Source organism: Suncus etruscus, chromosome 6 (genome assembly GCF_024139225.1).
Source record: "Suncus etruscus isolate mSunEtr1 chromosome 6, mSunEtr1.pri.cur, whole genome shotgun sequence".
In the NCBI taxonomy this organism is placed as follows: domain Eukaryota; kingdom Metazoa; phylum Chordata; class Mammalia; order Eulipotyphla; family Soricidae; genus Suncus; species Suncus etruscus.
Window position 1 is genome coordinate 78,245,635 of NC_064853.1, and position 27,054 is coordinate 78,272,688.

The 27,054-nt window shown below is 36.4% G+C and overlaps 1 protein-coding gene across 1 annotated transcript in view; it reads right to left on the minus strand.

The window, feature by feature from the left end:
- Positions 1 to 9,660, minus strand: part of SPTLC3 (serine palmitoyltransferase long chain base subunit 3) — a 154,876-nt gene extending 145,216 nt beyond the window's left edge. Inside the window, exon 1 of the mRNA XM_049774338.1 lies at positions 9,515 to 9,660. Within this exon, the coding sequence (XP_049630295.1) occupies positions 9,515 to 9,631 (117 nt within the window). The 5' untranslated portion in view covers positions 9,632 to 9,660. The remainder of the gene's footprint in view (positions 1 to 9,514) is intronic.
- Between the last annotated feature and the right edge of the window lie 17,394 nt (positions 9,661 to 27,054).

A 27,054-nucleotide genomic window follows, 5' to 3' on the forward strand; every position in this document is an offset into this window, starting at 1 on the left:
TTCTACCCAGAGAGGAACTTATTCATGAATCAGTTGTTATTCTTTCCCTATTTGTTTATTTGGATTTGAATTATGGATGGATGCTCAAACCATCCTTCTTATTTTATCTTCCTCTCCCCATTACCTAATGCATGCCAAGACTATCTGGAGAGCCTATAGCTTGTTCACCTTTTAAGATTAGTACACACTCTCTTGTTCTTATATTACTGACCAGGATATAAACAAATTCTCTCTCTCTTTTCTTTCTCTCCTCTCCTTTTAGGCCACACTCAGTGGTAATCATATATTAATAGGGGCTCTGTGCTCAGGGATCACTCTTGGTAAGTTTGGGGGGACCATATAAGATCCCAGAGATCTATGCAAGGAAAGCACTCCAAAAGTTGTACTAAGGCTCTGCCCTTCCCCCAGGCATTTTCTTAAATCAGATAAATTTTGAGACCTAAATAACAGATGAATCATTCAAATAAATACTTATAAGTAACAAAAACTCATTTCTATAACCTGTTTATTTTAGACTAACTCATTTTTCTCATAGAAACATGTGGAGTACTTGTTTCTGTCTATAAGCACTTGATGTGACCTTGTTATAGTTGATCAATGAGAAACATGATCCTTTTAGCAAAAATGTTGGCTCCTCTTATATAAAACTATCGAGTATTTCAACTGATACTTCATTAGGCCATTTTTTTCCAGATGCTCCAATTATTTGTAATGATTGACCAAAAATACATTATTGTAAGGCTACTTAAGGGTTTTAATTTTGGTTCTATGATGTGAAAGGCAATGTTGTCTAGAGACTCTAGATACTGAGAATGGACAATGGTGTGTTTGCCCCAGATTGACAATGTTGACATCTTGGGCATCTTTTTGAGTCTTACATTCATGATGAGAAGTGTGTCACTAAGATTTAGAGAATTAGATAGCATGATGCTCTGAGATTCATTTTGTTATCATCATTCAAGTATTTGAGGGAAGATTAAGGACCTTGTTTTGGCATCCCATATGGTCTCCTGAGCATGGCAGGAGTGATTTCTAAGTGCAGATCTAGGAGTAACCCCTAAGCACTACTGGATATGGCCCCCCTCCCAAAAATACAAAAAAAAAAAAGTAAAAAAACATATGAAAACGTACTTAACTTTTGCTGGATCACTAGACACAGCTACAAAAAAGAAAGCTTGGTCCCAGGAATATGGCTTAGAGGGGTAAAGCTGATATCTGGAATGTGTAAAATTTGTTTCTATGTGGTCCACTGAGAACTGCTTGTTGCATCCTTGGTCACCTACAAATCCCTTCTCAAATACTCCAGTACCTGATGAAGTTCTGCACCAGCAGATATTATAATTGGAAATGAACTAAAATAGCATTAAATCAAAGGATAGTTGTAAGGTCCAAAAATGGTGTTTTACATTAAGTCTTTGTTATGTATCACTATACAAAAATTTGTTAAATGAAAAGTAAAATCATTACTTCACAGATAGGAAAATAGATTCTACTGAATTGTCTTGGTCATTCAGCCCTAATAACTTAGGGCTTTGTTCAAACTAAATGGTAGACTTATAGACCCTGAGGTACTAATTTTCCCTTTAATCCAAGAAAATTGTATTTCACACTAAGCAGTATTAAGTTGGTTCAATAATATTTAATTTCTATTTTTATATCCTGTAAGAAATTACACTTATTTAATGAATGTTTCCTAATTCCAAGCTTAGAGTATACATAATATCAATATATCAATATAAAATCACAGCTATCAGGAAATACTAAATTGCCTACTCATTTTTCCAAGAGTAAATATAATCTATATTCTCTAATAAAATTAGAGAAGCTGCCAATTTATTAATAAGGGAATATATACTTTGAAGTCTTCTGTTTTAAGAACAATGTTGGTGGTGGTGATGGAAAGGAGGACAGAGATTGAAGAATCAGAGTAAGAACATTTGAAAATATATTCATGGAGCTAGAGAGATAATACAGTGGTTAAGATAGTATATGTGGCCAACCTGGGCTCAATTTATGCCATCATGTAAATTCCTTTATGCTCACCATAAATGATCCCTGTGTACATATTATTCAAAAATAAGTCTTGAGCATTATCAGGTGTAATCCCCTCCTCCCCAAAACAAAACATCAGAAGAAAATGATTTCTTATGTTAAATACTGCTGATAGTTCAAATTAAATTGAGGACTGAGAAGATATTGTTGGGAGAAAAAAATAATGGGATTTAAAATGATTATTTACTGAGTAATTATTATGTCAAACATTATATTGTACACTCATAATAGCAATGGACAAGAAATAGATAAAGGCTAATTTTAATAGCAATAACTTATAATGTAACTAAAATACATTATATATATCTATATGATAGTTAATGGGAAGCAAGCTATGCTAGCTGTATCATTTAGTTTTCATCATTGCCTAAGGAAAAATGGCTCACACACATAAACAATTATACCTTTGGATGTTGACTTCAGGGTTATTGTTGGGGGGGTGGGAAATTTGGGCCACCTGGCATTGCTCAGACTTTAGACCTAGCTCTGTGCTAAGGGGTTGCTCCTGACAATGCTTGGGAATCATACATGTGCCAGGTTCAAAGCTTGGCTGGCTGTTTGAAATGCATGTGCCCTACTGCTGTTCTATTGCTTTGCTTACCTGGAATTCAATTTTATTCCAAGAGCTTGGAAGACTAAAGGAGAGATTTTTATAGTAAAATAAATATGTTATAGAATTCACATTTCTAATATACATTTTAATGAAAATAAATTACAGACCAGGTAATGGGTAGTGAACTGAGTTATTTTGGGAAATGGTTGTTTGCTGTTTCTCTTTGATGGATAGGTAAATTCATTACCCTATTTTATTTATAAAAGTTGATCCTTTTTTTTGGAATGTGTTTGGTTTTGAGGATAAACGTGACTTAATTACTAATGGCATTAAAAAAGTTTGGAAATTAAAAAAAGTTTGGGTATACATAATTGTGATTATACACATTAAATTGTGATTATGGATTCTATCTAAATCTACCACCAACATCTCAATAAACCCTTGACCTTTAAAAGGCTACATTTACATGTCAGAGAAAGAAATAAAACATATAGTTATAAAAATAATCATGATGCATACACCCATAATATTCTGGATAATTTTTGAAGGCCTTGTTATATATTATCTAGACACAATAATTGCTACCAGGTTTTATAAGTGCACTGTGTAACAAATTGATTCTGTTACTTCTTATGAAGTCTAAAGATGAGGCTTGTCCAATAAAATAGTTTTGGTTCTGCTATTTTGATGAATCATTTGGAGCCTCACATTTGAAGTCAGGGGAATCTGAGTAGTTATGGGAATCTAGAACTATATAAGGGCAGTTATAACTGTTCTTCAAACCTTCACATCATATTAGCATGTCATCTCAGGTAAGTGAAAATGTAAACTCATCTACTGCTTTTAAAGAATTTAAAGTCTAAATTTCTAGGTTGCAAACTCTCTGAATCCTTCTTTCTAAAAGTACATGTGAAAACATGAAGCTCACCACAAAGAGTGATGAGTGCAGTTAGAGAAATAACTACATTCGAGAACTATCCTAACAATATGAATGAATGAGGGAAGTAGAAAGTCTGTCTAAACTACAGGTGTGGGTGGGATGGGGAGGAGGGAAATTTGGGACATTGGTGGTGGGAATGTTGCACTGGTGAAAGGGGGTGTTCTTTTCATGACTGAAACCATACAGCTACAATCATATTTGTAATCATGGTGTTTAAATAAAGATAATTAAAAATAAATAAATAGCCTCTGGGAGAGCGAGTTTTCTGGAGCCTCTTTTCGCCCCACTCCCAAGAGTTTCACGCAAGAGGACAGTAGACAGACATACACAGGTAGCACTCAGTTTTTCACAGTTGGGCCCCACTGGGCAGGCATAGTTTCGTGGATTTTCCCCGCCTGATGTCCCAAACAGGGGACCCGTTAAGAGAGATAACTATGCTGAGAACTATCATAACAATGTCAGTGAATGAGGGATGTAGGAAGCCTGTCTTGAGTACAGTAGGGGGTTGAGGAGGGAAGAGATGGGGGCATTGGTGATGGGAAAGTTGCACGCTGAAGGGGGTGTTTCTTGTTATGACTGAAACCCAACAACAATTATGTTTGTAATCACGGTGTTTAAATAAAGGAATTATAAAAAGAAAATAAATAAATAAATAACAAAAATTCAAAACCATGTGTTCTTTTACCTCTTTCTCTACCTCATTTGGATTTCTAGGTTCTTTCAAAAATTATTACCTATAATTTCCTTTTGATATGATATTTTTTTCTCCAGTGGCAACATTAAATGTGTTCAGCTAAACCTTTCTACTTCCTAAGGTTGGTAGCTGGCCTTCTTTATTTTTGATTACTGCTTCCTTTAAAACCAAAAGATACTAAAGAAAAAATTCTTGAGAGGAAGAGAATGCAGATGCCACTCTGAGAGATAAAGGTAATTGTGAGAAACAATTCTGAATATTACTCTGAGCTATGTTTACAATGTTTTTGTAATATGTAAAAAAAATAATTCTGTTTAGATTTGGCAGCATTCAATTAAAAGTTTTAATTTCTAATATTAAAGTTCACTAATTTTGATATTAGTGATATTCATCAGAAGCCTGTGATCTTAAGTTAATGCCAAAAAATATCCCCCTCATAAAGCTTCATTTTAGGGAAAGACAACTTTAACAAAGATTGGAAGCAAAGAGTAACCAAAATACTAGCAAAAAAACTTGATGCTTTCAAAATGCACAGTCCTCCATGGTTCACTAGCCTCAATGGGCTGGGCTGGGAATACAGGTTTGAGTCTACTCCTTTGCTTAATTTTCAGCACTCCAAGCCCTCTGAGCAATGCCAGGAGCAACCATCAAGCACAGAACAGGTAGAGGTCACAGGTACTACTGGATGTGACCCCAAGTCAAACAAACAAACAAAAAGAAAATATTAATGCTAACAATGGTTCTAAAGTTAGATTACAGAATGACTTTTTGAGGGTTTAAAAAAGTACAATCTGTATTTACTTATCCTCCACTATACTTAAAAATTATTTGTTTGCTTAGCAATCTACAATCTGGGTCTAAAGCCAGTGGACAATGTATTTCTATGAATTAGGCCCTTAGGCTGAAGTAGCTCCATACTGGAAGTTTACAAATTGTCACTGGGTCTTACACAGCACAGCATAGGTACTAGGTATTTTCAACTTAAACTTTTCATTAGGTCAAGTAAGGGCTTCTTGCAAACAAGTGAGGACTGGTTTCAAAGTCTTTTTGAATCTTATTTTTCCAAATCCTATATATATTTTTTGTCACATTCTGAATTGGTCAAGTAAGTAATTAGGTTCAGCTCTGATTGTAAAGGAAGTGGAATAGATTTTTAATACTCAATGGAAAATATTTGAAAGAAATTTGATGTCTCCTTCAATTGCTACTTCTCATATTTAAGAAATCAGGATTTGTTCTAAATGAATGAACTATTCAGCATAGTCATGTGACCTTGACGAAATCTAGGATTTATCTATAAAAATTAATCTGGTGCTCAGTCTTAGGGCCTAAGTCTCAGAGTCAACATCAAGCCAATTTTCTTTCAGAGCTTTTTAAATTGAAGCATGAACGAAGGAGTTTGAATGAGCATGGATATAATTAATGAGTGGGTCATGTTTAGTGAAAATTCCAGTATGTGATAGTTTAGTACTGTTTGGAATTTTAAGTGACACCATAATACAGCAAGTAGGGCACATGAGTACAGCATAATACAGAGGTAGAGAAACTTCCTTTTATAAAGACTACCTGGTTTTAATCCTCAGTATCTGAAATGGTTTCCTTACCCCAACTCCACCTGTAGAAGTGATTTCTGAGCATAGAGCCTAGGCCCAGAAATCCTTGATTACCTCTAGATGTGCTTCCACCTAAATAACAACAACAAAAGTGACACTAAATTGCTTAATAATTGATACTAGATTTTTCTTATGAAACTGAGGGGTCATAGAGATGGTACAGTGGCCAGGGTGCTTCATTTTTACTTGGCTGACCCGGGCTTAGTCCCAAACAACCATATGTGCCCCCAAATACTGCAAGGAGTAATCCCTGAGTGCAGAGCCAGGAATCATTCTTGTGCATGACTAAATATAGTCCATATATCAAAACCAAACAAAAAAATAAAGCCACCAATCTGGGTCAGCAAGAATCCCACCACTGTGCCCACTCACCCCTCCTTTTCTAACTTTCTTTGCTTGACTTTTTTTATATCCCATGTCTAAATGGAATTATAGAATGTTTGCCTTTTTTATATCACTTAATTATTAGCATTTAAGGACTATCTATACTGTTGAAAATAACAAATTTTCATCAGTTTTTATAGTTGAGTAGTCTTCCATTATCTATCATGTTCAATTTAGAAATAATAGCTTGTGGGGCTGGAACAAGTGCTAGCCTAGGATAGAACAGTTTGATCCCTTGGCATCCCACATGATCCCCCAAGCCAGGAGCGATTTCTGAGTGAAGAGCCAGGAGTAACCCTTTAGTGTCACAGGTGTGGCTGAAAAACCAAAAATAAATAAATAAATAAATGAATAAATAAATAAATAAATAAATAGAAATAATGGCTTGTCTGTTTATTTTAACAGAAAGCAAATGATACTTCAGGGTCCAAGAAAGTGTGGTGTACTTATAGAGTTGGGCTAAACTTGCAGGGGTCTCAAACTCGCGACCTGCGGGCCGCAAACGGCCTTCTGTACAACATTTTGTGGACCTGCCCTAGAGGAATCCTTTTTTGTTTTGTTTTGTTTTAGTTGTTTGGGTCACACACCCAATGTTCAAGGCTTACTACTGACTTTGCACTCAAGGATCACTCCGACTTTGCCTTCTGTGGCCCCCAGGTAAATTGAGTTTGAGACCCCTGGGCTAAAGGGTTTAGTATATATCCTATGATTTCAAGTTTCTTGCTTTTAATTTTTAATGTAAATATTTTTTTCTGGCTGATGACATGAGTAAGTTCTATTTTCTTATCCATATAAACATAGCTAATAATAACCATTTGGCAATAATATTATAAAAATAAAAACAAATTACATATATAGAAGAAAAAAGTGACATTTTACAGCTTCTAAAATGTTATTAATGAACCATTTCATTATTCTTATTAAATTCTTATTAAACTAAATAAAATAACCAGACTATTTAAACTAAGTTTAATTTGATTTTGACGAATTAAGTAAAAATCTAAGAAAACAGACTTGTATTTCCTTTCTAAATGAAATTAATTCTAGCATATTTTTTCTTCCCTTTCTTTAGTTCCTTACTTTCTTTTACTTTACATTTGTATTTCTATTCATGACCTTCATATCTTTTGATTTTTCCCCCCTATGGTTTTGGGAATTTCTGTATTCCTAAAAGTTCTTGTTTTACAAGAAACTTGCATTCTATGATATATGCTACAAATATTTCCTTGGCCATTTATGCATTCTATAGTATGTGTCTATTTTATATTTGTCCTACAGAAATAAAAGTTCAGTTTTTATATTGTCAAATTCCAAATCTTTTATGACTTGAATAATTATGCTATTTTCTTATAATCTATAATTAATATTTTAAAGTATATTTTCCAATATTCTTATAAATTAATTTCAGAATCATATAAAATTTATCTTTGCTTACATGCTAATGCAAAAACAGCTTAATATTGTAGTGCTAGATACTTATTAGTTTTTATATTTTTAGTTATCTGCTCTTCCTTTAAATTTTCTAAATTAATTTAAAATTCATTTCTCAAGTTTAAAAAAAACAAAATAATTTTAATTACAAGGTTCACATGATATGTATGCATTGATTTAGGTAGAATTAACTTTATTTATTATCTTGAATTTTTTTACCCATCGTATTATATCTTATTTTATTTAATATAGTTAACTGTATGTCTCTCAACAGCATTTTTTTCTCTATAGCATTTTAATTTTCTCATTAAGATAATTTTGACATTACCTATTTTACTTTTATTCTCAAGTTCCTCATGTTTCTGATGCTATTATAAATGAATATTTTAATTCAATTACATTTTTGATTTTAATCAATTCTTCCTGATGTCTTCTGCAACACAGAATTTAAATTTTTTAATAAAAATATACAAAAAATTTCCTCATGGTTCCTGTCTTTTCACCTGTCTGAATGCAGAGCGTAAATGACAACACTGATATCTAACTTTAAATACTCTTGTTTTCTCCTTTATCAAAGTAGATAAACTTCATTTATCTAGGAATTATCTAGGAAATATCTTTGTTTATTGAGAAAATCTTTATTAAGAAACTTTGTTTTCTTATAATATTTCATTGTATTGCTTGATTAAACTTGATTAGGCCACAGTTTGATTATAATAGAGATAACCCATAAACAGTATCTCAAAGTAACTAGAGCATAAACTCATATTCAGGAAAGCAAGCCATTTATCTCTCCGCTGTCACTTACAAATTTAAGGTCCTGAGCACCATACCACTTACTTGAGCTGAAAACACACTTAATGTACTGAGCATTTAGACTGGCTCTCAGCCAGCTCTTCCCATCTTCTGATCTTAGAACAACAATCTGCCCTTTTCTCTAAGCAGTTGTTGGTTCTCCAAAGATGGATGAGTAAGGAAGAACAACATGGAGTTCCCTGCCCAGCTTCTCATTTCCCAAGAGTTGAGCTTCCTGTTTGGTGATGCTGAGCTGTTTCTGCAACAGGTGAATTCAACTAGCTGCTTTGAAAATTAGGCTGTGGTATCATGTATGAATTCAGCTTCTTTTATTCACCAGTACCTCAAAAACTGAGGTTTCCTATTCAGATCAACTGAGAACTATTCAAGTTCTTCCTCCTTTGAAGTACAGTCCTGTCAAACATCCCGTGACAACAGGAGCCAAAGGGGAAAAAAAAACTTAAGTACTGAAGGTAAAAGATTTCAAACTCTGTTTGGTTCCTGTGTGCAAAGAGTAACAACATGTCACTCTTTCTTGTGTCTTGAAAAGGAAATACTGTGATGTCAAATTTCAAAGAACCACTCTGTACCCAAATCAACTAAACTATGACGGACAATGTTTCATTAATTCTCAAGAAAAGAATTTGTATGCCACAGAATTCCAGCAGCAACATTTACTTTCACTTCCTGCTTCTTCTGAAGCAAGATGAATGCAGCACGTTCTGATATCAAGATGAATTGACTTTTAGTTAGAAAGTCTGGGTCTACACTACTATAGTCTCTTCTCATACCTGCCTCCCCCGCCTACTTCCACCCCTGCAAGCACGTACTTTGTATGCCCTCTCTTAGAGGGTGAGAAAATTCTGTCTCCTTCCCCAACCCTTAAAAAAAGTTTTTGGTAACTAAACATTTCAAATAACTGCAGAGTTAGCTCATTATTAAAAAAAAAACTTATATAAAAGGTTGTTAGTTAAAATGACTTCAAACAACTTTGCACAGAAATATTGAAATGCTGGAATCCTTCAGGATAAGGGGGTGGCTTTGCCTCTTACCTGGGCTTCTTTCACTATTCCATTCTTTGTGCAGTTTCCACTGGGCGAGTTGTGCGTCTGTTTCTTGTGATTATAAAGTTTTCCATTGCAAACATCACCGCCTCCGGGATTGGCCATTTGTATGAAATGATGGAACCAAGCACAATGTCTTCCAGAAGTAGTATAGCAAGCTTAAGCTGGTGAGGGGATGGGATCAGGCTCTTTGGGCTGAGCCTTTATAGGAATCCTACCAGTCAGGCTTTTCCAGAAGAAGCGTCACAGCCTACCTTTGGGACAGCTCTTTGAAACCCAAAGCAAACTTTACCTTTACACAAGTTCCCTTTACATTTTTCAATTTAGAATGTGACCTCCACAGCAACAAACCTGCTTGGGCATTTATAAATGAGGTTGCACATGCTGGCTCGGGCACACACAGAGGAAACCTGGAGAATGCAAAACTCAGTGGCAGAACTGGAGGAGGCGGGTTGGTAGGTGGAGAATCATTTAAAGACACAAGCACACATAAGGCACACACAGTCCTTCAAGTTCTGTGGGCTCCAAATTGACATATATTTGCCACCTTCTTTCCTTTCATCTAACTACACCTGAGCTGGCTAGGTGTCTGTAAGCCAACTCAAAACCAACTTGTCTTTTTGAGATAAAATAACATTCAGAAGTGATTTTTCCAGGGAGGGGGGGGGGAAAGGGAGGGAGGATATGGGAAATTACTGTTTCCTGGAGAAAGAGTTTCAGTTGAGGAATTTGGGAAGTATTTTGGTGATGATGGTAATAATATGAGTGTTTTTAATGTCATTCACCTAAACACTTAATATTGGCCACAATAGCAATTTCTATTGCATAGATTTTAGCATAGTGCAAGAATGGGGGTGGGAAGCTCTCAGAAACCAGCTAATGTTCAAGTCAGGGCTATAGGAGAGGTTCTGATAGACCAAGAATTTCAGCAAAACAGAAATCTGACAAAGTGAATCTTGGATTCCTCCCCATAGTTACATGAATTATCCCATGGCTTAAGCCAAATCATATGCCCCTTTCTGCCTTGTTTCCCCATCTAGAAAAAGAGAAATACATTTTTGGAATTTGATTACCTCTGAAGAGGTAGTTGAAAAATCACACTTGACTTCAGGGTTGTAGCTAATAGAAATTGTGAGATAGATGGGAACTGCTAGTGCCCAGTCCTGAACAAGTTCGGTTTCATCATAAAAATCTTACTCTCTTAATGCACTGTAATACAAGCTCTGTTTTCCCCTGTCACACTCTCAGTGCATTGAAGGGACATGGCTTGTAGGACCATGTCATTTATTTATAATCTGTTAAATGCTGTCAATGCTATCCTTAAGCTCAGTTGAATACAAATCTCTTTGACTATATTAGACATCCATATCAAAGGAACAATAAGCAAGCACACAAACCAAAATCAAAACAAAAAAGATTTTTGTTGACAGCAATTATCTGTCTTCAGTTGTCTGAAGTGCATTCTTTCCCCTTCTAGAAAGTCCTGATATACAGAGATAAAAATGTCACTTCACCTAATGAGCATTTGCCTGTCTCTTTTTTGTGTCTCAATTCAGAGTTTTTATTGCATTTCTTTGTCTATGAAGAAATTAATTTATCTATGAAGAAATTACTTTGCCCTGATAATTTTGTAATCTCCATTGTTACTCAGCGTGAGGAATTAACCTTATGTTGACCTTTTTTTTCTAGATTTACATGAAAGAGAAGTGAGAAGAAAAGGGAGGATGGAATGCTAATGATTGTTGTGGAACTTCCTTCCTTACCTGGAGAGACAAGCTAATGACACTGTTATTTTGACTGAGCTCCAGTAAGTGAAGAAAGTTACTTCTGAAATAAAATGAGTGTAACTCCCTTCTCATTTCCTCTTTGAAATTTTCCTTCTCTCCTTTTTCCTTTTGCTCTTCATACATTATTTTTCTTTTCACAAGATAATGATATACACATATGTATATATATTTTAAACGACACTTGAAATATTTTCTGCCTCAATTTTAATTGGCAAAGTTAAAATATGTCTTTCAGCATCTATTTTGCATGCTGTAACTCATAAAACTTTTCTTTTTTATTAATATCTTTATTTAAACACCTTGATTCCAAATATGATTGTAGTTCGATTTCAGTCATATAAAGAACACTCCCCCCCCCACTTCACCAGTGCAACATTCCCATCATCAATGTCCCAAATCTCCCTCCTCCCCACCCCACCCCTGCCTGTACTCTAGACAGGCTTTCTATTTCCCTCATTCATTCATATTGTTATGATAGTTCTCAATGTAGTTATTTCTCTAACTACACTCATCACTCTTTGTGGTGAACTTCATGTTGTGAGCTGGACCTTCCAGCCCTCCTCTCTTTTGTCTCTGAGAATTATTGCAAAAATGTGTTTTATTTTTCTTAAAACCCATAGATGTGTGAGACTATTCTGCGTCTATTTATATCCCTCTGGCTTATTTCACTCAGCATAAGTGATTCCATTTACATCATGTATAGGAAAATTTCATGACTTCATTTCTTCTGACACTGTGTAATATTCTATTGTGTATATGTAACACAGTTTCTTTAGCCATTCATCTGTTGAAGGGCATCTTGGTTGTTTCCAGAGTCTGGCTATTATAAATAGCACTGCAATGAATATAGGTGTGAGGAAGGGATTTTTGTGTTGTATTCTTGTGTTCCTAGGGTATAAACCAAGGAGTGGTAGAGCTGGATCATATGGGATCTTAATTTCCAGTTTTTGAAGGAATCTCCATATCGCTTTCCATAAAGGTTGGACTAGATGGCATTCCCACCAGCAGTGAATAAGAGTTCCTTTCTCTCTACATCCCCGCAAGCACTGACTGTTCTCATTTTTGTGAGGAGTGCCAATCTCTGTGGCATGAGATGGTACCTCATAGTTGTTTTGATTTGTATCTCCCTGATTATTAGTCAAGTGGAGCATTTTCTATGTGCTTTTTGGCCATTTGTATTTCTTCTTTGAAAAAATGTCTGTTCATATCTTCTCCCTATTTTTTTGATGTGATTTGATTTTTTTTTCTTGTAAAGTTCTGTCAGTGCCTTATATATTTTGGAAATTAGTTCCTTATCTGATGAATATTGAGTGAATAGTTTCTCCCACTTAATGGGTGGCTCTTGTATCCTGGGCGCTATTTCCTTTGAGGTGCAAAAGCTTCTCAGCTTATTATATTCCCATCTGTTTATCTCTGCTTCCACTTGTTTGGAGAGTGCTGTTTTCTCATTAAAGAAGCCTTTAGTCTCAAAGTCATGGAGTGTTGTACCTACATGTTTGTCTATATACCTTATGGCTTCAGGTCTGATAACAATGTCTTTAATCCATTTAAATTTTACCTTTGTACATGGTGTTAGCTGGGGGTCTGAGTTTGCTTCATTGCAAGTGGCTAACCAGTTGTGCCAACACCACTTTTTGAAGAGGATTTCCATGCTCCATTTAGGATTTCTTGCTCCCTTATCAAAGATTAGTTGATCGTATGTCTGGGGAACATTATATGAGTACTCAAGCCTATTCCACTGTTCTGAGGGTCTGTCTTTATTCCAATACCATGATGTTTTGATAACTATTGCTTTGTAATACAGTTTACATTTGGGGAAAGTAATGCCTCCCATATTCCCTTTCCCAAGAATTGCTTTAGCTATTTGAGGGTGTTTATTTTTCCAAATGAATTTCATAAGTGTTTGATCCACTTCTTTGAATAATGTCATGGGTATCTTTAGAGAGATCACATCAAATCTGTACAATGCTTTGGGGAGTATTGCCATTTTAATGATGTTAATACTGCCAATCCATGAGCAGGGTATGTGTGTCCTCTCTTATTCCTTGGAGCAGGGTTTTTTAGTTTTCTTTGTATAGATCCTTCACATCTTTAGTCAAGTTGATTCCAAGATATTTGAGTTTGTGTGACACTAATGTGAATGGTGTTGTGTTCTTAATGTCCATTTCTTACTTATCATTATTGGTGTATAAAAATACCATTGATTTTAGTGTGTTAATTTTGTAGCCTGCTACATTGCTATATGCATCTATTGTTTCTAAAATCTTTTTGGTAGAGTCTTTAGGGTTTTCTAAGTATACTATTATATCATCTGCAAATGTGAGAACTTGATTTCTTCCTTTCCTATCTGGATTCCCTTAATATCTTTTTTTTTTTTTTGGGCCATACCCATTTGATGCTCAAGGGTTACTCCTGGCTAAGCGCTCAGAAATTGCCCAGGGCTTAGGGGGACCATATGGAACACCGGGGGATTGAACCGTGGTCCTTCCTTGGCTAACACTTGCAAGGCAGACACCTTACCTCTTTTGCCACCTCACCGGCCCCCCCTTAATATCATTTACTTGCCTAATCACTATAGCAAGTACTTCCAGCACTATGTTGAATAGGAGTAGTAAAAGAGGATAGTCCTGTCTTGTATCAGAATTTAGAGGAAAGGCTTTTAGTTTTTCTCCATTGAGGATAATATTTGCCATTGGCTTGTAGAAGATGGCTTAACTATATTGAGAAAAGTTCTTTTCATTCCCATCTTGCTGAGAATTTTTATCAAGGGTGGGTGTTGGATCTTATCAAATGCTTTCTCTGCATCTATTGATATGATCATGTGATTTTTATTTTTCTTGTTGTTGCATATTATATTAATAGATTTATGGATGTTAAACCATTCTTGCATTCCTGGGATGAAACCTAGTTGATCATAGTGAATTACGTTGATGAGACATTGGATCCTATTTGCTAGGATTTTGTTGAGGATTTTTGCATCTGTGTTCATCAGGGATATTGGTTTGTAATTTTTTTTTTTGGCAGCATCTCTGTACAGTTTTGGTATCAAGGAGATGTTGGATCCATAAAAGCTGTTTGGAAATGTTCCCATTTATTCAATTTCATGAAAGAGCCCGGCCAGGATTAGTAGTATTTCTTCTTGAACAGTTTGAAAGATTTTATTAGTGAATCCATCTGGGCTTGGGCTTTTATTTTGGGGCATATATTAGATTACTATTTTAATTTCTGCAATAGTAATGGGGGAGTTTATATATGCTACATCCTTCTTATTCAACCGTGGAAGATTGGTTATAAGAGTTCAAGAATTCATCCATTTTTTCAGGTTCTCATGTTTAGTGGCATAGAGTTTCTCAAAGTAATCTATGATTACACTTTGAATCTCTGTAACATCTTTTCATTTCTAATACGGGTTAACAGGGTTCTCTCTCTCTTTCATTGTGAGTTTTGCCAATGGTCTGTCAATCTTGTTTATTTATATATATATATATATATTTTATTTAAACACCTTAATTACATACATGATTGTTTTTGGGTCAGTCATGTAAAAAACACCACCCATCACCAGTGCAACATTCCCATCACCAATGTCCCAAATCTCCCTCCTCCTCACACAACCCACGCCTGTACTCTAGACAGGCTTTTTATTTCCCTCATACATTCTCATTATTAGGATAGTTCAAAATGTAGTTATTTCTCTAACTAAACGCATTACTCTTTGTGGTGAGCTTCATATGGTGAGCTGTAACTTCCAGCCATTCTCCCTTTTGTGTCTGAAAATTATTATTGCAAGAATGTCTTTCATTTGTCTTAAAACTCATAGATGAGTGAGACCATTCTGCATTTTTCTCTCTTTCTCTCTCTGACTTATTTCACTCAGAATAATAGATTTCATGTACATCCATGTATAGGAAAATTTTATGACTGCATCTCTCCTGACAGCTGCATAATATTCCATTGTATATATGTACCACAGTTTCTTTAGCCATCCATCTGTTGAAGGGTATTTTTGTTGTTTCCAGAGTCTTGCTATAGAAAATAATGCTGCAATGAATATAGGTGTAAGGAAGGGATTTTTGTATTGTATTTTTGTGTTCCTAGGATATATTCCTAGAAGTGGTATAGCTAGATCGTATGGGAGCTTGATATTCAGTTTTTGGAGGAGTCTCCATATCGCTTTCCATAAAGGTTGAACTAGACAGCATTCCCACCAGCAGTGGATAAGAGTTCCTTTCTCTCCATATCCCTGCCATTCTTTGTGATGTGTGGCAAATTCTGTGGTGTGAGGTGGTACCTCATAGTTGTTTTAATTTGCGTGCCCCTGATGATTAGTGATGTGGAGCATTTTTTCATGTGTCTTTTGGCCATTTGTATTTCTTCTTGTCAAAGTGTCTGTCCATTTCTTCTTCCCACTTTTTAATGGGATTAGATGTTTTTTTTCCTGTACAGTTCTGTCAGTGCCTTGTATATTTTCTAGATTAGCCCCTTATCTGATGGGTATTGGGTGAGTAGTTTCTCCAACTCCGTGGGTGGCTCTTGATCCTGGGCGCTAATTCCTTTGAGGTGCAGAAGCTTCTCAGCTTAATACTGTATATTTCCATCTGTTAATCTCTGCTTTTTTTGTTTACTCTTCTTGTTTATTTTTTCAAAGAACCAACTTCTGCTTTCGTTGATCTTACAGATTTTGGGGGGGGTTTCCACTTCATTGATTTCTGCTCTAAGGTTTGTTATTCCCTTCTGTATTTTCTATTTTTGCTCTTTCCTTGATCATGTTTTAATTTTTTAAGCTGTGTCATTAAGCTATTCAGGTAAGCCCTTCCTTCCTTCCTTATGTGTGCTTGCAAAGCTATAAATTTTCCTCTCAGTACAGCTTTTGCTTTGTCCCATAGATTCTGATAGTTTGTGTCTTCATTGTCATTTGTTTCCAGGAAAGTTTTGATTTCCTCTTGAATCCATTTATTGTTCAGGCTATTTAATTTTCAAGTGTTACAGTTTTTCTTCTGTGTCCCTTTCTAGTTCACATATAATTTCAGAGCCTTGTAGTCAGTGAAGGTAGCCTGCAAAATTTCTATCCTCTTGATATGATGGAGGTATGTTTTATGTGCCAGTATGTGGTCTATCCTGGAGAATGACCCATGTACACTGGAGAAGAATGTGTATCCAGGATTCTGGGTGTGGAGTGTCATATATATATATATATATATATATATATATATATATATATATATATATATATATATAGCTACTAAGCCTCTTTCTTCTATTTCTCTTTTCAGAATGTTTCATATATTTTTGTTGGGTTTCAGTCTGGTTGACCTATCAAGTGTTTACAGGGCCGTGTTTAGGTTTCCCACAATTATTGTGTTATTATTGATGTTCTCTTTCAAAGTTTTCAATAATTGTATTAGATATCTGACTGGCCTCTCATTGGGTGTGTATCTATTTAGTAGTGCAATTTCTTCCTGTTGCACATATTTCTTGATTAGTACGAAGTGTTCATCTTTGTTTCTTACAATGTTTCTGAGTCTAAAGTTTGTGTAGTCTGATATTAATATGGCCTTTCCAGCTTTTTAAGGGTATTGATTGCCTGGATTTTTTTCTTCCAGCCTTTTATTTTGAGTGTATGTTTGTTCTGACTATTCAGGTGTGTTTCTTGTAGGCAGCAGAAGGTTGGATTCATCTTTTTGATCCATTTAGCCATTCTTTGTCTCTTAACTGGTTTCTTTAGTCCGTTGACATTGAGGGAGATGATTGTCATGGGATTTAATGTCTTCTTTGTGTATAAGTTTGGTGTGTCTGTTGGTCTGTCTTGTCTTAAAATAGACCTTTCAGTTTTTCCTTTAAGGCTGGCTTTGCATCTGTGAAGTTTCTGAGCTGTTGCTTATCCATGAAGCTATGTATCCTTCCTTCAAACCTGAATATGATTTGGGCTGGGAACAGTACTCTAGGTGAAGCATCTATTTCATACAATGTTGTCACAATCTCCCATCACTGTCTTCTGGCCTTGAGAGTTTCTTTTGACATGTTTGCTGTAAATCTTAAGGATTCTCCTTTGAATGTGATTTCCTTTTTTGATCTTATTGCTTTCAGTATTCTATCTATCTTTGCGTTTCATCATTGTAACTAGGATGTGTCTTGGAGTGTTTTTCTTTGGGTCTCTTTTAGCTGGGACTCTTTGGGCATGCAGTATTTGATTGTATGCAGTCTTTAGCTCTGGGAGTTTTTCTGTGATGATGTCTTTGACTGTTGATTCTTCCTGGGGATCTCTTTCCTTGGTCTTTGGGATGCCAATGATTCTTATGTTGTTTCTGTTGAGTTTATAAAAAATGTTTATTTTCATCTGTTCACATTTCTTGATTACTTTGTCCATTGTCTGATCATTTGTCTTAAGATTCTGGGGCAGGAAGGTGGCACTAGAGGTAAGGTGTCTGCCTTGCAGGCACTAGCCAAAGAAGGACCGCGGTTTGATCCCCTGGTGTCCCATATGGTCCCCCCAAGCTAAGAGCAATTTCTGAGTGCATAGCCAGGAGGAACCTCTGAGCATCAAATGGGTGTGGCCCAAAAACAAAAACAAAACAAACAAACAAACAAAAAGATTCCTTTCCAATCTCTTCTGCTGAATAGAGTTTTTTTGCATTTCATCTTTCAGTTCACTGATTCTGTCCTCAGCTGCTGTTACCATTTTGGAGAAGCTTTCCATTGAGGTTTTCAGTTCAGCTACCCTGTTTTTCAGATCTGTTGTTTCAGTTTGGATTTTTCTGATTTCTGTCTTTGTGTTCTGTTCAGCTAGAGCGATGTTTTCTTTGATTTCCATGAGGATCCTCCATATTTCTATTCTAAACTCCTTATCTGAAAGATTAGTCATATGATTGGTATTTTTTGTGTTATCAGAGCTATCCTCTTCATTCTCTCTGTATGGTGTTTGCCTGCAAGGTTACCCATTGTCACACTTTTAGCGTGAATATTTTCTGCATGTTATTTTGGGTTTCATTAGTTAGAAAGAGTGCATGGCAGAGAAGCAAAGTAGAGTGGCCTTGCTCTTCTGAAGCCTCTAGGAGACAGTTTTGCTGGGCACTTCCTGGCCCTCTCAGGAAAGCTTCAGGAGACAGAAGAGTAGAGAAACATTCAAAGGTGACAGGTCCCCTCTGTCTCTCCCATTTGCGAATCTCACAGCAGGGCCAGACACCTCTTACATTCACAGACAAAAGAGTCACCTCTTTGCCGTATGCTTCTGATGGCCAGTTTTCACTCAGTCTTTCTTGGCCTTTCAGCCTGGGCGCCTTTCCAGGTGACAGTTTTTGCTGGGCCATTTTTGGACCTTTCAGGATAGCTTCAGGAGACAGAAGAGTAGAGAAACATACAAAGTCGACAGGTTCCCTTCGTCTCCTCATAAAAGTTTTCAAATTCCTTTGCCTTATTGAAATTTGTGGATTGCCATCATGTGACTACATCAGCCATACAGAATCACATACCACAAATATAGAAAATAAGTAGTCGTTCTCTATTTCTTAATATCAACTGAGAAATGTAAAATTATAAATGAGTAATAACTAATTAAACGTTATACATTTTATAGCCTGATATATATATAAGTATTTATATGTTTAACTCTTTGGTTATGAGTGATACAAGATTATTAAATTAATACTGAAATTTTTAAGATACATTATAGCCCCCCATGCTAATAATACTTGGAAATGAGCCTCTCCAACCACTGTAATTGTGGGAAGAGGGTACACCTGATTTTGCTAATCAAAGAACATTTTCTGCTAACATGAGTTTCTTTGTTACTTAATTGGTTTTAAATTGAGATATTAAACTGCAAGTTAAAAATAAAGTTATGTCTACTCTATTACCTTATTATAATTTCTGGGGCCACCGCAGTGATGCCAGTGGTAGAGCATTTATCTTACATGCACTAACCTAGGACCGACCTTGGTTTGATCCCCTGGCATCCCCTATGGTCCCCCAAGCCAGGAGTGATTTGAGTGCATAGCCAGGAGTAACCCCTGAATTTCACCAGGTGTGGCCCAAAAACCAACTAAACAAACAAAAACAAGAAATGTTCTTATCATTTCTGTAGGAGATAAGAAGTTTTACTTTTTAATAGGTGCATTATTGAATTTTGATTGACAAAATTTGAATAGATTCAGTTGTCCTGAAAAATCAGTATTAGTAAGTAACATAGTGCATTGCCTTATAATGTTCAAAATTTAATAAAATAAATACTTTGACACATTCAAACATTTGGCTTTAGTTTTTTTTTTTTTTTACCTTAAGCATTTCTAATGATTACTGTGAGAAGATGTAGCTATAAAAGCAAAAGCTTGGCTGCTGAAGGTGGCTTCTTTCCTACAGTCATCAGTGGAATTTCAATAAAACCACTTTAGAGAGTGGGTTCACGAGCAGCAAAATATGAAATATAAAATAATGAAACCACACATAGAGTATGTGGGTCAACACAAATTCTGGCAGGAGTAGACAAGTTTAATCTTTAAGCAGGGGAAGACATAGGGGTAAAACCAGCCATAGGTATAGAGAAGAGTGATTACAATTACAAAACAAAGTTCAATAGTGACAATGCTTAAGCTATGGGTGTGAGCTGTAAGAATTCTAAGTTACAAAGGAGAAGGTTATAATTCAAGGCAGCTATTTGCAAGCTTACTTCAAATGCAAAGTCAGGGATTATTAGAAAGTAGAGAATATCTAGGAACATGGTCTTTGCTGAGCTGGGCTCTATTGTTTTAGAGGTCAAGTAAAGGAAGGAGCCAAATACCCTAAGTTGTGGTTCCCTTTTTCTGAGAAGAGTCAATAGCCCAGGATCTGAATTCTGGCTATGCCCTTGATTATCAGAAACTGAAGCTGCAAGGATATATTTGAAAAAGAGTAAGAATATTGTCTTTGCTTTTAGGTGCTAAATATTATCCAGAAAAGGGGTTCTCTTAGTAATGTATTTATCTCTTCTGAAATTCCTCAACTATTCACACAGGGGAAAAGGTGTCCACAGCAGGCCTTTTAAGGAACCTCATGGGGGTTATTTCAGTTCTCTCACCAGGAAAACTTGAGGATACATCTTGTGGGCTGAGCTCCCCTAAAAGTTTATGTATGCCATGGCATTTGGCAAAAACAAAAATAAGTCCAAACTCCTCCTTTTATGTAAACCCATTTCTACTAGGGAGTCCAGAGGGTGTTCTAGATATTTACTGGCAATTTCTAGGGAAGTCTGATTCTAGGCTCTCTTCTACTCTGTGCTTGATTCTTAGGCTTACACTGGCATCTAAGGCTGCCTTCTCCTTATTTTCCTTCACTGATACTTTCCTACTAGGAAATAGTCTGGGTGCATTCTTTTAAAGGCCCTATTGATATTTGGGCAAGATGGGTCTGGTTAAAAGCACTTCCAAAACTCTGCCTGTGACTCTGCCTCTAGCCTTAGCCTCAGTGTTTGGCTCCCTGTCTAATTTGACAAACAGCTCAAACAGTAGTAGTCCCAAAACTCAGCTTGAGATATCCAGCCTTAGTCTGATGGTTTAAGTCCCTTGTAATTTGGGTAGTGCTGCCAGGTGGCCTCTCTGACTCATTGTTAGGAGTGATCCCTTAGCTTAGAGATCAGAGTAAGCCCTGAGCAATACCAGAGATACGGTAAAAAAATATTTCAGAAATCATTCTATAAATCATATATTCAGATGCAAGAGCTGCTTGAGTAGGAAGGTACTCTAGAAAACAGCCAATCATTTTAAAGATTATCAGAAGCTAAAACCCCCTTATATCTTCTCCCTATATAATCTCATTCATGACCTTGGCCATGGTCCTCTTCTCTGGGCATCAGCCCTGATCAGTCAGTATGGTGCTTGTGGCTGACGAAATAAGATTTGTTCAACTTAAAATAAAATATGAAGACTTAACTAGAACACTAAGTGTGCATAGTGTTGAAATAAATATTTTAGATAAATATATTTATATACACACCCTGCCAAGAAGTCCTCTTCTCCCCAACTTTTCCCCTACATTTCTGGGGACTTCATTCTGGACACACATAAAATGAAAATATTCTCAGGGAACTTCACTAAACTGGGAACTGAACCCATCAGTTTTACCCGATTCTTTTTTTAATACCTACACCTCAGTACTACAAGATAAACCCAAACAAATTACTTAAGTCAAAGTTTAGGATCCCTGGGGTGATAATTTGACCCACAAATCCCCCATCCACTGTCTGGGTAAGAGGATGTTCATTCTTGCTGGTTGTCCCTCAGTCACTGCCACAGTCAGCAGTAGCACCAGGGCTATCTACATTCTGTCCTGGTCCTAGAAGTTGAGTTGGCTGGATCTACAGGGTGTCCTTCTCATTCAGGTTGTGACTCTCCACATTGGAAAGATAGGAAGTGCCTGTTTCTTCTTCAGTCCTTTAACTTAAACAGATGTAGAGGTGTAGAGAACAACATAGGGCCCTAGAATCCTGTTGCCATTCCTGCACTGGGTCTGAAAGAAAGACTTCCACACCTAGTGCTAACTTTTTTTTTTTTTACCCTTACCATGACCAGGAGAAGACACATCCTTTTGCTCCTTCTTTCCTTACACCAACCATCCTCTTTAAATGTTAGTGTTCGGTTGATTGTTTCTACTTGACCTGACTTCTGAGGTAGATAGGCATAATGCAATTTCTAATTGATGTCAATGGCCTTAGCTAGTTGAATTCCTATGACCTATCTTACCCCTATTTCCCTGGCAGCTTTCCTGCATATCTTTCTGTTTCTCATTTCCCTAGAGATTCTACCACTTTAGAAGCCAGTAAATGGGAGTGTAGGTGAAGGCCTATCTTTTAAAAGTTCTTCAGGCTAGCAAAGGACTGTAGGCTCTTCCTATAAGAAGGAGTGAAATCGCATGTACCTTATCACTTAATGAGGCAATTGGATGGTTTGATTCTTCAGTTTTAACCGCTGAAAAAGATCAGATCAAGTAGACAAGGACATATTACTTAAACTGTTAAGGCCCAAGAGCAAATGTAGTCCTTCCTACATTTTGGAGGATTGTGCAGTAGAAGATGATGACACAAAAGTTAAGTAATAGAAACCAAAACATCATAGCAATATACCTGTTTCCTGGTATTTTTGGCATCTGTGTGAGGTCAAATTGCTAGTCTTCCTCAGGATATGCTCCCTAGTGTTACAGAAGTTGCCTGTAGAGGAGACACAGGACACCCACTACATTTAGTAACAACAATTAACACAGAGCTGAGTTACTTCTACTATCTATTCAGTGTAAGTTCTCCCTGGTAAAGTACTAGCCAGACTAGTGACTGCATTTACAACTTTTAGTTACTTATGACCTGTCTATTATAACCAGTAAGTACACTTCCATATGAGTTACTCAAAAGGACTGGGCTTCAAGTTAAGCCCACTAGAATACATTTTATTCAAGCAATTTTAGAAAATTTTTTTCTTTACACTTTCACATTGAACCTTACCAGATGGCTAAAGAAACTTGGCTTGTATACACTTTCTTTGCATAAACCCCATAAGACTGAAAAGATCTGCCTTTGGGGCAGGCACTCCATTATTTACAGAGAATTTCTCAAGGTTGTTTTAGGACAGGTGACTACAAATAAAGCCATTAATATTTTACCTATCACATCAGGGTTACCCAGGGTTGGCCAATATAAAGATGTGAATGTCAATTTAGTAGGATGATCTGAAGGATCTGAAGGATCATCTCACCCTCTGTAGGAATGTCCCAGAGAAAGCCTGTCCCACCTATCTCTAAGTTGAGAGAGACTTTGATCTCCAGAACTTTCCTTGATACTGAGAGCATAACCCAGGCTGAGGCTAGTCTGCACAGTTCTAGACACTCCTAGATAATCTTAGATTTTCCTAGGCCAATTTGCCTCTCTGGTCTCTCTGAGATCAACAGAGTACTTAACACCATGAGGCTTGCTTGTTGTTTAACCTTAACCACTTTTAACTCTGTTTCACTGAAAGAGGGCTCTGGGGTCCCATAGCTGATTCTTAAGATTTCCTGCCTGAATCAGTAGTAATAACTACTAATGAGAGAAAATTTCTTCCAATATTTACGCAAAACAACATAATGCCATGAAGCATCAAAAATACAAAAGGTGCCAAGAGAAAAGACTATGTTTCTCAATTTACAGAACACATATAACAACCATTATGTATATAACTTTAAATATCATTTGGAAAACCTTGATTTCCTGTAATTTTAGGTCATTTATAATTTAGAGACATCTAAAGGTCCAATTTTATAAGAGCACTTTAACATGAGGATAGAGCTTCTAAGCTCCTTTCCTCTAGAATTCTCTATACAAAAACATTATATCATTTCTAACTTAGATATAAGAATCAAGTTTGAATATACAGTTTACTTTTCTTCTAACACAACCCGCAAACCTTCTGCACATTACTTTGTTTTGTTTTTAACTTTCCTCCATCCCAATTTGCAATCAACTGATTACACTCGAACAGAATACTCTCCGTTTTTTTTTTAAATTTAATCCATAATCTTTTCTGCATGAAACACTCATATACACTCATCCCCCCTTTTTTCCTTGGTTTTTGGGTCAAACCCGGCAGCACTCAGGGTTTACTCCTGACTCTATGCTCAGAAATCGCTCCTGGCAGGTTCGGGGGACCATGTGGAATGCTAGGATTCGAACCACCATCCTTCTGCATGCAAGGCAAACGCCATACCTCCATGCTATCTATCCGGGCCGTACACTCCTTTTTTTATATATATTTTATTTAAACACTTTGATTACATACATGATTGTGTTTGGGTTTCAGTCATGTAAAGAACACCACCCATCACCAGTGCAACATTCCCATCACCAATGTCCCAAATCTCCCTCCTCCCCACCCAAACCCCACCTGTACTCTAGACAGGCTTTCTATTTCCCTCATACATTCTCATTATTAGGATAGTTCAAAATGTAGTTATTTTTCTAACTAAACTCATTACTGTTTGTGGTGAGCTTCATATGGTGAGCTGTAACTTCCAGCCCTTCTCTCTTTTGTGTCTGAAAATTATTATTGCAAAAATGTCTTTCATTTTTCTTAAAACCCATAGATGAGTGAGACCATTCTGCATTTTCTCTCTCTCTCTCTCTCTCTCTCTCTCTCACTCTGACTTATTTTACTCAGCATAATAGATTCCATGTACATCCATGTATAGGAAAATTTCATGACTTCATCTCTCCTGACAGCTGCATAATATTCCATTGTGTATATGTACCACAGTTTCTTTACCATACATCTATTGAAGGGTATTTTCGTTGTTTCCAGAGTCTTGCTATGGTAAATAGTGCTGCAATGAATATAGGTGTAAGGAAGGGATTTTTGTATTGTATTTTTGTGTTCCTAGGGTATATTCCTAGGAGTGGTATAGCTGGATTGTACGGGAGCTTGATATCCAGTTTTTGGAGGAATCTCCATATGGCTTTCCATAAAGGTTGAACTAGACAGCATTCCCACCAGCAGTGGATAAGAGTTCCTTTGTCTCCACATCCCTGCCAACACTGTTTGTTCTCATTCTTTGTGATGTGTGGCAAACTCTGTAGTGTGAGGTGGTACCTCATAGTTGTTTTAATTTGCATGCCCCTGATGATTAGTGATGTGGAGCATTTTTTCATGTGTCTTTTGGCCATTTGTATTTCTTCTTTGTCAAAGTGTCTGTCCATTTCTTCTTCCCACTTTTTAATGGGATTAGATGTTTTTTTCCTGTACAGTTCTGTCAGTGCCTTGTATAATTTAAAGATTAGCCCCATATCTGATGGGTATTGGGTGAATAGTTTCTCCCACTCAGTGGGTGGTTCTTGTATCCTGGGCGCTATTTCCTTTGAGGTGCAGAAGCTTCTCAGCTTAATACCATATATTTCCATCTGTTAATCCCTGCTTTCACTTGCTTTGAGAGTGCAGTTTTTTCATTGAATATGCCTGTAGTCTCAATGTCCTGGAGTGTTTTGCCTATGTGTTGTTCTATATATCTTATGGTTTCGGGTCTGATACCTTTGTACATGATGTTAACTGGGGGGTCTAAGTTCAATTTTTTGCAAGTGGCTTGCCAGTTGTGCTAACACCACTTGTTGAAGAGGCTTTCTTTGCTCCATTTAGGATTTCTTGCCCCTTTATCAAAAATTAGGTGATTGTATGTCTGGGGAACATTCTCTGAGTATTCATACCTATTCCACTGATCTGAGGGCCTGTCTTTATTCCACTACCATGCTGTTTTGATAACTATTGTGTTGTAGTAAAGTTTAAAGTTGGGGAAAGTAATTTATCCCATATTATTTCCCCCAATGATTGCTTTAGCTATACTAGGGTGTTTATTGTTCCAAATGAATTTCAAAAGTGCCTGATCCACTTCTTTGAAGAATTCACAGGTATCTTTAGAGAAATCACATTAAATGCTTTGGGGAGTATTGGCATTTTGATGAGTTAATCCTGCCAATCCATGAGCAGGGTATGTGTTTCCATTTCTGCGTGTCCTCTCTTATTTCTTGGAGCAGAGTTTTATAGTTTTCTTTGTATAGGTCCTTTACATTTTTAGTCAAGTTGATTCCAAGATATTTGAGTTTGTGTGGCACTATTGTGAATGGGGTTGTTTCCTTAATGTTCATTTCTTCCTTATTACTATTTGTGTATAAAAAGGCCATTAATTTTTGTGTGTTAATTTTGTAGCCTGCCACCTTGCTATATGAGTCTGTTTCTAGAAGCTTTTTGGTAGAATCTTTAGGGTTTTCTAAGTAGAGTATCATGTCATCTGCAAACAGCGAGAGCTTGACTTCTTCCTTTTCTATCTGGATTCCCTTGATATCTTTTTCTTTCCTAATTGCTATAGCGAGTACTTCCAGTGGTATGTTGAATAGGAGTGGTGAGAGAGGACAGCCTTGTCTTGTGCCAGAATTTAGAGGGAAGCCTTTTAGTTTTTCTCCAGTGAGGATAATATTTGCCATTGGCTTGTGGTAGATGTCCTTAACTATATTGAGAAAGGTTCCTTTCATTCCCATCTTGGTGAGAGTTTTCATCAAGAATGGGTGTTGAACCTTATCAAATGCTTTTTCTGTGTCTATTTATATGACCATGTGATTTTTATTTTTCTTTTTGTTGATGTTGTGTATGATGTTGATAGATTTACGGATGTTAAACCATCCTTGCATTTCTGGGGTGAAACCTACTTGATCATAATGAATGATCTTGATGAGGTATTGGATCCTGTTTGCCAGGATTTTGTTGAGGATCTTTGCATCTGTGTTCATCAGGGATATTGGTCTATAATTTTCTTTTTCTTCTCTCTTCATCCTCTGACAGGAGGTCTTGCTGCCCTTCCTGCCACAGGCAACCAGCTCAGAGTACTGGAGGGCCATGGTTGGCTCTGCACTGCAGCTTCCTTCCAGAGCACAACAGTTTCCCAAGTTATCAGATTAGAACCCAGAACTAAATCTCCAGTAGGGAAATTTGAAACTGCCCACTGGCAATTTGGAATCAAATTGCTAAACAGTCTTATAACTAGCATGACTAAATTGTCCTTTATTGCATTTGCCAAAGAACTTTAAATCAGTTCCATTGATTTTCCTTTTATTTTACATATTCACAATCTAGTATCATTGAGATTTTTACACTTAAAGCTATTTTAAGCCCAACATTGTTTGATGTGATAAAATTCACATAAAATTAAGTTACCTTAACAATATCATGCACTCACAAATTAACAGCATTGTCTAAAAAGGCTAACCAC